The sequence below is a fragment of the Alexandromys fortis genome, unplaced genomic scaffold (genome assembly GCF_014885135.2).
Source record: "Alexandromys fortis isolate MF-2015 unplaced genomic scaffold, M_Fortis_MF-2015_v1.1 scaffold_5, whole genome shotgun sequence".
NCBI lineage: Eukaryota > Metazoa > Chordata > Mammalia > Rodentia > Cricetidae > Alexandromys > Alexandromys fortis.
Window position 1 is genome coordinate 1939720 of NW_026067924.1, and position 13874 is coordinate 1953593.

Below are 13874 nucleotides of genomic sequence, written 5' to 3' on the forward strand. Positions count from 1 at the left end.
GCTTTTATATTTCTCTATTTCTGTGTACCTTACTTTCACTCTTACTCTGGTGGCTGGCTGTGTGGCTGGCTGTCTGGCCCGATACCCTCCTGTCCTTGTTTTATCTTGCTCCTCTCTTTCGTTTTTCCTTTTGTTTATACCCTCTGACAGCCAGCCCTGCCTATCCTTGCTCCTGCCTCGCTATTGGCCATGCAGCGCTTTATTAGACCTTCAGGTGTTTTAGACAGGCAAAGAATCACAGCTTCACAGAGTTAAACAAAGGTAGCATAAACAAAAGCAACACATCTTTACATGATTAAACAAATGTTCCATGGTATAAACAAAAGCAACACACCTTAAAGTAATATTCTACAACAGTATGTGATGTATTTTTATCGTGGTCCCTGTGGCAAACCACCAAGGCTTTTCAAACCATTGGACACCATTGCATTTTTTATCTCTGTCTTCACTAATTTATTGGACAATAGAAATGTTAATTACTTACATTGAGACCAATCTCATTTTGTTTACCTCTGTGCTGGCTGGTTTTATGTCAGATTGGCATAAATTTGAGTCCTTTGGGAAGAAGAAACCTCAATTGAGAAAAATGCCCCCATCAGACTAGCCTGGAGGCAACCCTGTGGGCATTTTCTTTTTTGACTGATGATTGTGGTACGAACACCCAGCTCCCTTTGGGTAGTACCACCCCTGGGGTGGTGGTCCTAACCGCTGTAAGGAAGCAGGATGAGCAAGCATGAGAAGTAGGCCAGAAAGCAACACACTCGTGTGGCTTCTGCTTCGGTTCCTGACTCCTGCCCTGATTGCCTTCGATGATGGACTGTAACAAGGAATTGTAAGCAAAATAAACCCCTCTCCTCCAAGTTGATAATGGCTATGGAGTTTTATCACAACAATAGAAACCCCAAGTAAGACAGGAACCAAAGGTTTACCTTGGCTCATGGCTCATCATGGTTGAAAAATCATAGTAGCGAGATTGTGAGGCAGTTGATCTCATTATGTGCACAATTAGGAAGCAGGGGAAAACAAATAATAGTCTTTAGATCACTTTCTCTACATCCATGTGATGGTTCCGTCCACATTCAGAGTTTGTCTTTCCACCTCATTGGAAACTCTCTGGAAGCAACTTCACAGACATGCCCAGGAGTGTGTCTCCTAGTTGGTTCTAAATCCTGTCAAGCTGATGGTAAAGATGAACCATCACAGGAGGTGTCGAAAGAAGAGATCTTCTGATAACACACACACACACACACACACACACACACACACACACACACACACACACACACGACGCCAGCCAGTGCCTATACTTCCCACTTCTGATCATGGTGGGTACTGGGTGGTCATGGCGAGCACATGAATACTGGTTCAGGATTTCGGGGACTTGTGGTTTTGTGCTGTCACTATTAGCTGCCAGTCCTCTGACTGCTCTCAGATACACTTTCCACACGGGAAACATAAAATATACAAAGAAAGAGAAGAGGACTGGTGTAAAACTACACCTGTTCCCTTCTGCGCTCTACTCGCCGCGAGCTATGGGAACTAGGCTGAAAATTTAAAAACACACACATACAGACAGAGACAGACAGGGCCACGGGGACATCGTTGATACAAGAGTGCCAAGAACGCCCTCTTTATTGTGCTCAGGGGCAGCTTCTATAGGGCTCTGGCCACTCCCAGCTCTCGGGATCTTTCGCCTGCAGACTCATCAGAACCCACTGCCCTGTCATCAGGGTCTCGTGCTCAGAGCAGCTGCAGGCTGCTCAGAGCAGAGGAAAACAAGTTGTTGATGAGAAATTCAGGTTCTGGTGGTCAGGCTTAGGATTCTTAGCATTTTTATGACCACCACCTCTTTGCCCATAGAGGTACCTAACACCTGTGCATGTGTTTCAGGTTTATCACATCAGCCGTCAAAGAAAAGTGCGAGCTCATTGTGAAGTCAAAAATGAAAAGCGGTCATGTGACGCACAAAGGCCTGGGATCTAATTCTGTTCACTATTAACGAAGCACTGAATAAGCCGCCTCAGCCCCCGACACTGTCCGGAAGTAAGATCTTCTGAAAAGGCCAGTTTAGACTGAATATTGGTGCCAATATCCCGATGACACCCAAAAAGTATACGACTCATCATTTGTCTTTTTTTATTTACTTATTTGAAACAGGGTCTCATGAAGCTCAGGCTGGTGCTGAATTAAGAAGCCAAGGCTGACTTTGAACTCTTTCCCACGCCTCCTGTCTCTGCTCCCCAAGAGCTGGGATTGCAGCCCTGCACCCCGCTAGTCCTCTGTATCGGGCAAACCTGCGTGCCCAATTTAAATCACCTAGCACCTGGCATTTATGCTTAGCCTCGCCCTGCCCCTCCTCGGAGACCGGGTCACGGGGAGTGGAGGAGGCTGCAGGTGGCTCCTCTAGAGGCCTGGTCCTAGAAGCGCCTAAGCACGAGCCAATGACGCTAGCTGGACTTGCAAATCCCCGCCCGGTCGGCAGGGGGCGCCGCGTCGGCGGGGGCGCGCGCGGAGCGGGGCCGCGCAGGCCTCTGGGGCCACGGTCTCGCTGCCCGTGCCCGGGCTCCTCCCCCCGCGTGGTCCCCCCCTGGAGGGCGAGCGGCGCGGGGCGGAGGAAACGGCCCGGAGCGGGCAGGGCGCGGCGCGCGCCCAAGGGGGCGGGGAGGCGGGCGGCGCGCGGGGACGGGGGCGGGGGCGAGTGACTAGCGCGGGCGGCGCGCGGCGTGGCGCAGAGGAAGGCGGCTACCCTGGACAGCGCATCGCGGCCGCGCGGCCATGGTGAGTGAGTGGGGCCGCGCGCCTCGTCCGGGCGGGCGGCGGACGTTGGGGCCCGAGGGGGGTTGTGTGTGCGAGCGCGGGGTCTCGGGCGCCCGGCGGGTAACGGGGCGCGGGGGCGTGTCGGCGCTGCAGCCGCGGCCCAACGCTCTCCCCGAGCCGCTCGCCGAGGGTCTCCCGCGAAGCCAGGCGCCTGGGCACAAAGGCGGAGGTTTGTGTGCTGCTGGGCTCGGAGGGAGCCGGTCCCGGGCAGGCAGCGACCCCCATCTCTAGGGAAGCTGAGGCAGGAGGATTGCCGCGAGTTCGAGGCCAGCCTGGGCCACGGTGAGACACCCTGTCTCAAAAAAAAAAAACCACCTCCCCGCTAAAGAAAAGAAGTCCGTAAATCCTGTGTTTGTCTTCAAATCCGCATTTGTCTTCATTGGTCTTTGTCTTTTCGCCTCCACCTCAGGGTTTGCTAAATTTGTGAAGCGCCTGCCCGCTTTTCTTGCCCCACCTGATACCAGTCAGCCCTAGATTGTCCCCTTCCTCCCGCAGACGCTCTACTTGATTGAATGGTCAAGCCTTAGCACTAAAAATCCGGCACACCCGTCACTTATTCTCCGTACCTCCTTCATTTTGTTTTCTCTATTAAGCGTGGTATAATCTGTTGCTTTATTTAGTGTATTGAATGTCTCCCTCACTAAAATGCAAGTTTTTGGTGAACAGTCTTTGTCAACAGTGCGTGGCACACACCATTTATTTAAAACAAAAACAAGCAAACAAACAAAATCAGCAAAGTACTTTGTGCTTTGCTAAGCGGGAGATAGTAGCGTCCTTGAAGTGAATCACTACAAGAACTGTTCGCTTGACAGAGGTGATAAGAATCTAAAGGGAGACACACTCTGCTGTTGGACAGGAGACGCTCACCGATTAGAATATTGGTGACCGCCTCTGCCACTTGAGTCTTCTGAGTGGAGAGAGCATTTTTAGCGCTCCCCCCCACCCCCACCCTTCGGTTCTGAACCTTTGTTCCAAAGTATATAGGTTTTAGTTAGGGAAAGCTTCCAGGAATATTGAACTCAATGAAGCAGTCATTGGGCCAACGTCAAGGAAAAGTCCTAAAAATCTTTGTTTCTGTATTGTTTGAGCCCCTTTTCAATGGGCATTTTCAAATCTGTGTCCAAATCGAGCAGTTTCACTTCTGAGAAATGGGGTAGAGGGGAAAGGGTGGGGGTAGCGTTCATAAGTAAGTGGGTCAGTTGATAGACGCTTATACATCCAAGCCAAAGATGTCTCTGCCAATCAGTCTTACTGCAAAGAATTCTATTCAAGCGCCTTTCCCCCCATTTGCACAGTGTAAATGTATGCCGGTGATCTGCCGTCGGTCTAGGAAAGCATGTTTATCATAATCAGAGACAAACTGCCAGTGGCGTTGGCATGAGAAGATTCGAACATAACGAAGTTAAGATTAAACAGCTGGTGGTCCTCAGCTAGTCTTGTCCAAGTAGTAGAAGCTGCAGCTTTGTTTTCGCAATTAAAACCATGAACTAAACATAAATTAATGCTGCTTCGTTTTTTATTTCAGTTTGCATTGCAGGAGATATTACTGTTAGAATTCTAGCAGAAAGTAAGAAAATAAGATTTTGCTTCTTGAATTTTTTTTTTTTTTTTTGAGACAGAACCTCTTAGTTCAGGCTAGCATCAAGATCTCAATCCTCCTGCCTCCACCTCCTGAGTGCTAGGGTTACAGGATGGAACCACCATACCAGACACAATGTATTTTTAAATTATCCAACTGGGTAAGCTCAACATTTTGATTCTTTGGTAAAGGGTTGAATGAAATGCATTGTGGTTTGGAAGATTGCTGGAAATGTGTTAAGCGCATCTGTGCCATGTTTTTGAGTTGTGCTCAGAAAGCAGGATCCTTCTGTTCTGGGTTATGTCGATGATGGGTTTCCTCTGCTGGACAATCAGACATGGGCCGTCTAACTTGGTGGAGGGTGTGGAATTGCTATGAGCAGGTGCTCACTAAGGAATGAAGTTGCCGTGGAGACTTTGTTAGCCCAGGAGAGTGAAACTGTGTGAACATCATTGGTAATTCATCACACCTCAGAAGTCACACATTTACCTATTTTTGTTTTTAATTATGAATAATAAGATTAAGCCATCACTAATTCTGACAAGGTTATTCTAATAAATTATTATTTTTGCCGTTTAAAATCTGAAATCTAGCTGTTTGGTGATGTAAGAGCATGACTTGTTTTGAAGTTGATGTGGTCTGGTGTCATTCATGAGTTCGAATCTCAGCTCCACATTTAACTATGCGATCTCAGGATTTCCTTCCATAGAAAGTGATACTATGGCAGGACATTGAAGTGTTTCTAGTATGTGGGAAACCAAAGTAGGAGGGCCTGGAGATTGAGACCAGCCAGGGCAATAGCGACTGTTTCAAGATACGATATTATAAAATTTGGGGGAGGAATAAATAAGATCATGTACTTTATGAGTCCACCATACTAATAGAAATATAATGTAAAGCTTATGCATGGCTTTCAGTTTCTGGTAGGCACACTTGAAAAAGCAGAGACTCTGGCAAGCAATTTTAGCATTTAACCTATTCTAGGCAAGTGTTACATCCACATGCAACCAACACAAAAAGTTAAGGAATTTTATGCATCCTTTTCACACAACATCTTCAAGATCATGCCCAGAATATGGTGGTGCATTCTTGCAATGACAACACTTGGAGAATGGAGTAGAAGGATTGTGAGTTCAAACCTTCCCTGTGCTGTAAAAAAAAATCCTACCTAAAGCAAAGAAACCTCCCAGTTTTTCCCTAAATTTTAGTGTGTTTTTACTTTTAGCACATGCTAGTTGAGGGTGGCTGTATTTTAGTTGCTCTTGCTTTGGAGGTTATCATATTGAACAAACAGCTCTCTGTAGCACGCACATCCAAACTTGTCTCTTATCTCTGAGACCCTTTCCACTCATGAGAAGCGTGCTGCCACCTTAGACCCAACACTAGGCAAAGAAAGCCGCTCACCTTTCAGCCTCTGTCAGGCTGCTGGTAATTCCACCAGCTCTCTAGGTTACTGTGTCAGACACCTGATTCTTGGTGCATTTTCTTCTTTCATGTTGGTTTTTGTCCAATAGCCTCAGGGCTTTGTTTGAATTTTTTTTTTTTTTTTGCATTTTCTCACCTCTACTCCGGCTCTGTTTTTGTCATGTTTGCCCTTCCTGCAAGGCTTCTACCTCTTTGCTCTCTTGATTTTTAACTTCTTGCCTCTGTTGAGAAATAATGTTCTCTGAATCATTGGACTCCACATCTCCCTATTCTTTCCTCAGTCTTTTCTCATGTTTAATCATAATGGTTTTTATTTTATAGCTCATTTCTTTTTTTTATATAACAGCCTCTACAGTTATATTTTACTTCACATATCCATAATAGGTGTATTTGATTTAAAGTACAATCCTTTCCTCTGAAGTGTATTCAACTCTAAGCAGAAGTTAATCTTTTTATTTATTTATTTTTTATTTTTTTAAAATATTTATTTATTATGTATACAATATTCTGTCTGNTACAGATGGTTGTCAGCCACCATGTGGTCGCTGGGAATTGAACTCAGGACCTTTGGAAGAGCAGGCAATGCTCTTAACCTCTGAGCCATCTCTCCAGCCCTATTTATTTATTTATTAAAGATTTCTGTCTCTTCCCCGCCACCGCCTCCCATTTCCCTCCCCCTCCCCCAATCAGGTCCCCCTCCCTCGTCAGGCCAAAGAGCAATCAGGGTTCCCTGCCCTGTGGGAAGTCCAAGGACCACCCACCTCCATCCAGGTCTAGTAAGGTGAGCATTCAAACTGTCTAGGCTCCCACAAAGCCAATACGTGCAGTAGGATCAAAGAACCCATTGCCATTGTTCTTGAGTTCTCAGTAGTCCTCATTGTCCGCTATGTTCAGCAAGTCCTGTTTTATCCCATGCTTTTTCAGACCCAGGCCAGCTGGCCTTGGTGAGTTCCCGATAGAACATCCCCATTGTCTCAGTGTGTGGGTGCACCCCTCGCAGTCCTGAGTTCCTTGCTCGTGCTCTCTCTCCTCCTCCTGATTTGGACCTTGAGGTTTCAGTCCGGTGTTCCAATGTGGGTCTCTGTCTCTGTCTCCTTTTATCGCCTGATGAAGGTTAATATTCCGGAGGATGCCTATATGTTTTTCTTTGGGTTCTCCTTATTTAGCTTCTCTAGGATCACTAATTATAGGCTCAATGTCCTTTGTTTATGGCTAAAGCTTTTCTTTCTTTTTTAAAAAAAATATTTATTTATTATGTATACAATATTCTGTCTGTATGTCTGCAGGTCAGAAGAGGGCACCAGACCTCATTACAGATGGTTGATGAGCCACCATGTGGTTGCCGGGAATTGAACTCGGGACCTTTGGAAGAGCAGCCAGTGCTCTTAACCACTGAGCCATCTCTCCAGCCCGTTTATAGCTCATTTCTAATATTCAAAAAGTAATAATTACTTTAAATGACAGCTTGGTATTAAAATGATCCATCTAAGAAAAGAAAAGGAAAATAATCCACAGAAAGAAAAACTAAAATTGATCTTAGAACCTTAAAAGCATTTTTTGCACATGAGCTTCATTTAGTCTTTCAAGAGACATCATGATTCCAATTAATAGTAACAGCAGAGACCATGACCGTGGTGACCTCTCACTGTCTGATGCGTGGTGAGAAACAGAGGGCTCTCTGCACCTGTGAACAAAGGCATTGGACAGGTGGTCAGAAAATCCAGCTTTCAGTGCTGGCTGGATTACCACCAGTTCTGTCCCCTGGGCAGGTCACTCTGACACACAGTTTACCCACTTGCTAAGTGGGGTTAATCTTTTGCATACAATTATTTTGTTGGCATCAGATGGGACTCAGCCAGGGCTCTTCCCCGGGGAGTTGTGTATCTGTCTCTTACCACCACTGTGATTAGATCTCACATAACCTCGGCACTGAAAGCTGGAGCCTGCCTCCCTTCTCCAAACACACAAGACTCTCAGGCGCATCAGCACGACTACCTAGTCCACTCAAGTACTCTCGGCCCCTTCTGATCCTGTACTTAGCAATGGTGTCTTTTGCCTTTGTATCTCTCACTGAATTCAGACTTCACAAGGACCAGAACTGTCTGTGTTCTCAATATGTATCTCAATATTAGGTGATCACCCTAGGGATGATGCTAGCCTATCATAGGCACTAACATTGTTGCATGTTGAGAATTTGAAGGTCAGAACACCTGAGTCCCACCACACTGCCTTTTTTCCTCCACTTATCTGTAGGGGTGTGTTAAGGGCTAATTACACACTCCTCCAACCCGTGGCACGTCATAGGGTTAGGCAGCGATTGCTCTACCACAGTGCAGCCAGGCCTCTGTATACCTGGAGCTGCATTTGCATTTCATGGCCATGTTTGTGATCATACAATTACTTTAAAACCAAAAATCTATCATTTAATCATAAATTCTTACTAAAACCAAAACATATCTTTCTGTAACTGAATCTACTGTACTGTATAAAAGAAGCCAGGTTACGTTCTTATTTATACATAATAAAATTTATAGTGTTATTTTCATACTGAAATTAAAAATGAATATTTTTCTTAATATAGGCAAAGCTATGATCCATGAATTTTCTGGGTAACTTTTCACTTCATATACATTTATAGTAGTTGGCTATTATAACTTAAACACACTGCAGGTTGGGGAGAGGGTGGTCAGTAAAGAGATGGTGTGCCAGCATGAGGACCTGACTCCAGACTCCTGGCATCACCCCAAAGCTAGGCATGGTACTGAGCACTGTAACCCCAGTATTGAGGGGTTGGGGAGCAGAGATGAGAAGATCCCTGGGCTTGCTGACCAGCCAGTCTAGGTGCATTAGAAAGCTCCAGATTCAGTGAGAGGCCCTGTCTCCAAACATGGGAGGGAGCGTAGTCTCAGCTCACATCCCTAGGATGATGTGAGCCCCTGCCCCTGCGGCCACATCATGAATGTGCTGTGCTTGTACTCATTTAAACACGAGTAGGTTTTAATAAGCTAACACATCATGTTGTTTTAGTACATTTTTATGCATACTTTTTTGAAGTTTCCCTCATAAGAAAGACTCCTACAGCACTAAGCCTACATCATAGATAAGAAAATTGAGTTTCAAAGAAGATAAATGATTTGTTCAAGATGCCTTTTTCAGTACTCCCGAGTGCCTTATCCACTAGCCAGTATGGATGTACTTTCTTACACAGTTATAAAAAGCCAACATTTAATTTCAGTGTGGCCTGGTTTCTGTACACAGAATGGCAAAGAGTGTCGTTTCCACCCCATGAGTTACATGGGTGAATAGATATTGATACACACATGGATGCCTGTGCAGGCTGAATGTTCATTCTCTGAAATGCTGTATAACAGAAGAAGCTTGGATTTTAGGATTTTTTTCAAGATTTTGAAGTATTTGTAGACACAAGTCCTAACACAATGATATATCTTGAGCATGGTAATTCTAAACACAGAATTCATTTATTTTTCATAGCACACAGCCTAAAGGTCATTTTACACATTTTCAATATTCTTACGTTTTGACTATATAGCATGAGATCAGGTGTGAAATATTCTATTATGGTATTATGTTAGCACTCAAAGTGTTTGTTAGCCCAAATATGTACGTATGCGCACACATTAAAGTTTCACTTCATGTAGATCAGAACTGGAGCGTGTTCCTTATGTGACAGGAGCACCCACGCGGTAGACGAGTAGCTTTCCAGCACCAGGTAGTCTCCAGTTTGATTAGAATGACTGTAAGAGTAAGACTGCCAGAAACGGCAACAGCGGAATCACATGTTTTATGTCTTAAGAGTTTATCATTTAGTTTTAATTGCAGTGATTTAAATAGGTAAATGTACTTTTGAGATCTTTGAATTCTATAGGCATGAGGACTTCTTGGAGACTCTTATTTAGGTGGCAGGCTCAGAACACTGTGCCTTTAAAGATGAATGTGTCTGTATTGCAGAAACAGTACTTATATGTTTTGTTCTGTTCTGTTTTGAGGCAGGGCCTCACTTTATAAGCCAGGCTGGCCTATACCTTGCCCCTCTACCTCAGCCTCCTGAGTGCAAGCACCAGGATAACAGGTGTGCACACTGGCTGGCAAGCTGTTTTCAGAGTTCCCTTCAAGCTGGCTTTCCTCCTGTCTGTGTCTGGAAAAAGGAGCATCCTGTGCCTGAGCCCTTCTGCTCTGTGCTTAAGGCCTTCTTTAAACTGACCCACAAATTTCTTGGCTTAGAAATCAGATTTTTTAGCCCTTGGAAAGTCAGTGGTGAATTTAGTTTGGGAGGGAGGGTGCTTTCGGCTCTGGAGAAATGCCACTAACTAGGACATCCTATCTAAATTGTTTCTGGGGGACTCTCTCACACCCTGCTCCAGAGGCTGGGCAGTTGTTACTCCTTTGTATCATCAAGATATTCAACTCCTTTTCTGGCCTGTGTGTGTGTGTGTGTGTGTGTGTGTGTGTGTGTGTGTGTGTTCTGATTCCCAAAAATAAATGGCATTCATCACAAGTCATTTGACAATTCACAACCTGAAGTCTGTTTCAAATGCGAAGCATAAAGCAACCTAAGCCCCAGTGATTTTTGTGACCATGTTTCTCACTAAACTGTAGCATGCTCAGACACCAGCCACTTGGAAAGTTCTACCCCTGCTACTAGATACTGCTAAGTTCATATTGCCCATTAGGTTAAGGGGCTCCTAAGTTTCTTTCCTCTTTCAGTTTGAGAATTGAGTGGAACTGTCCCTGGGTTAGGACTTGTTGCAGACAACGCTAATCTTATCAGCACTTGCCTCCTATAGGCAGAACAAGCCTTTGTAACAGTCAGCTCAGACTTTGGAATGAATAGTTTGCTTTTGCGCTTCCTTTGAAGAAATGGAATCCACTCTGTATTGAGTAACTTACTCTTTAAAGAAACATTCAAATACCTTGTCTCCTGGGGGAAGAGCCTGGGCTCTTCAGGCCAGGAATCAAGTGGACACAACGTTGAAATCTAGTGCTCTGCAGCTAAAGAAAGAGGGGGACTTGTAAAATTGTTGCGTGTGTGCCTCAAGGAGTTGGGATCCACCCTGGATAGTGGCTGGGTCTGTTTGGGTGTGCATGAAATCAGTGATGTAGAACCGACCAGAACCTCACAGGGAGAGGAAATAGCCAGTAAGGCTTCAGAAGGTAATGGATTTGGGAAGCATCATCCTTCGTGGACAAGGCTGACTTCACAGATCCCAGTCCATGCGAGGACAACTCTGTGGGTGCTTCAATGTGGACACTGAGCTTTGTGACAGCGAGAGATGGCTCGGGCCAGGTTTGGACAAGTGTTAAACTTGAGAGTAGGGGTTCTGGTTAAGACTTTGAAGGAGGTAGAGAAGGATTGGGTGTGCAGGAGGAGGCTGTGTGTAGAAAGTTACCTACTGGACATGGGTGATGTAGGGGCTTAGCTAAGATGTTGATTCTTTCCACTAGTTTTCATGGTTCAGTTTTTAAAAATTCTCCCTTTAGTTACACACTCTTGGGTCCAGTTCCCTGATCTCTGTGTCTCCCAAGTTGTTTAGCCATGTGAAGCCCAGTTTTCTCATTCCTAGACTGTCATACATAGTGAAGACTGGATCAGATTAGACAGTGTATGTAAAGCCCTCCCAACAGGGAGATGGCAATTGCTTACAGAAGCTCAGGCGTACCCGTCTTTACAGCTGTGACTTCCTGTATACGTGGACGTCTTGATTTATCTAAACACATTTACATTTTAAAAACCTTATATCCCTATGAAGGAAATATTAAATTTAATATTCAGGATTTCTCCCCTTGCCCCACCCCGGGAGGAATGAAAATGTGGCAAGGTTTCATTGTCTCATCCTCAGATCCCTGAGGCTACAAGAATTCTATTAAAGTAATTGATGAAAAGGAAAACCTGAAACACAGCTCGTGTGCTTTTTTAAAAACCATTTCTTATTGAGTGGTTCTCCCTGTAGATGCGCTCGTGTCGTAGCAAACTGCCTGCTTTCTGAAAACTGCCATGGATTTGAATAACAGCTTTAAGCAATCCAGAGAGCCTCCTGTAATCAGATTAAGCCACAGCCATTTGCTCAGCCACCCACATCAAATTGCCTGACTTGAGCTTCTTAACGGTGCTTAGCTTAAGGCCTTAACCCCGAAAACCACCCTACTAGAAAATATTTCTTCTGTTATCTGCCTTTCCCCCGCATCCCCAGTCTTCCCGTTATTAAATCCAAGCATGGCAAATTCTTGGATTTGTGTGTGTTAGAGTGTACGGCTTCTCTTGTCAGTTTAGAGGTAATGAAAAGTGGTGAGACATTTAAGAATATGAGTGAGAACAAAATAAGCAGAGAATGGAAGACTGTGTTATCTTGGAGGGATCACTGGATATGGGGTTTGCAAGTACTGGGACCTGGCCTGGCTGGAGTAAAGTTACTATGAAGGGACTGGTGGAAGACAGGCTTGGCGGGACTTTGAGCCAGGCAGCCTGAAGTTTCTGGGTCTCTGGACAAAGTCCTCCCTGCCCTGCATAGTGCTTCACTGCTTGGTGGGGTGACTCATTCTGTCATGGCTTGACTCTCTGTTCACCCGCTTTCAAGTAAAACGCGTCACATGCACATGCGTGTGTGTGTGCACACACCCTGTTTTGGTTTGTGATCAGCCCAGCCCTAAACATGAAATTACAGCACCACACGTTTGTTTTATATGTTAGTGTACAGAAACACCTTAGCATCATCTGTTCAGCTGATAGCTTGTTTGTTATGCCTGCTGTTTTCAGTCTCTCTCCACCATCCCTGCCATCTCTCCTGCTGACTCCAGACCACAATGGAGCCTGCACACAGGAGACACGTAGAGAATAACTTTTGATAAACGGATCTGTTGTTTTTCCATGTTTGAGGATACCAAGACTTGAGTCGGGTTACAAATTCAGAATCTTAAAAACAAAGTGCTAAAGCAGCCTTGCTTGCTAGCGGGAAGGGTATCTTGGAAACTGTTTTGTAATTTGTAACTAGCAAGTGGTAGACTGGGTACTCAAACCCACGTTATGCCTGTGTTTCTTCTACAGACAATTGCTTGTGGCATTGTATATATCTACTTTTCTCGTTACCCTGACGAGGAGTAATTATTCAGTTTGTTTGTTCGACAAGCATTGCATTAAAAGTTCTCAAACTCAGTTTTCCTTAAACCAGGTTGATGTGGGAAGGAGAGTATCATATTTGTTTGTTTTATTTTTTTTATATAATTTTTTTATTGAAAAAAAAAAAAGATTTCCGCCTCCTCCCCGCCTCCCATTTCCCTCCCCGTCTCCCTTTTCCCCCCTCCTCCCTCTCCTCTCCCCCTCCCCCCCACTCCTTTCCCCCTCCCTCTCCAGTCTGAGGGGCAGTCAGGGTTCCCTGCCCTGTGGAAAGTCCAAAGTCCTCCCCGCTCCATCTTGGTCTAGGAAGGTGGACATCCAAACTGGCTAGGCTCCCACAAAGCCAGAACATGAAGTAGGATCAAAACCCAGTGGCATTGTCCTTGGCTTCTCAGCAGCCCTCATTGTCCGCCATATTCAGAGAGTCCGGTTTTATCCCATGGTTTTTCAGTCGTAGTCCAGCTGGCCTTGGTGAGCTCACAATAGATCAGCCCCACTGTCTCCGTGGGTGGGTGCACCCCTCGTGGTCCTGACTTCTTTGCTCATATTTTCCCTCCTTCTGCTCCTCCTTGGGACATTGGGAGCTCAGTCCAGTGCTCCAGTGTGGGTCTCTGTCTCTATCTCCATCCATCTCCAGATGAAGGTTCTATGGTGATATGCAAGATATTAATCAGTATGGCTATAGGATAGGGTCATTTCAGGTTCTCTGTCCTCAGCTGCCCCAGGAACTAACTGGGGACATCGCCCTGGGCACCTGGGAGCACCAAATCTCTTGCCAACCCTAAGATGGCTCCCTTAATTAAGATGTGTGCTTCCCTGCTCCCCTATCCGACCTTCCTTTATGTTTGTTTTATTTTTGAGACAGAATAGTCCAGGCTGGCCTTAAATTCACTAGGTAGTTGAGGGAGTGACCTCTTACCAGCA

General features: G+C 45.3%; 1 protein-coding gene across 1 annotated transcript in view; it reads left to right on the plus strand.

Annotated features, from left to right (window-relative positions):
* Nucleotides 1-2655: 2655 nt before the first annotated feature.
* Nucleotides 2656-13874, plus strand: part of Elovl2 (ELOVL fatty acid elongase 2) — a 42705-nt gene continuing 31486 nt past the window's right edge. The window contains exon 1 of the mRNA XM_050142256.1: nt 2656-2778. Within this exon, the coding sequence (XP_049998213.1) occupies nt 2776-2778 (3 nt within the window). The 5' untranslated portion in view covers nt 2656-2775. The remainder of the gene's footprint in view (nt 2779-13874) is intronic.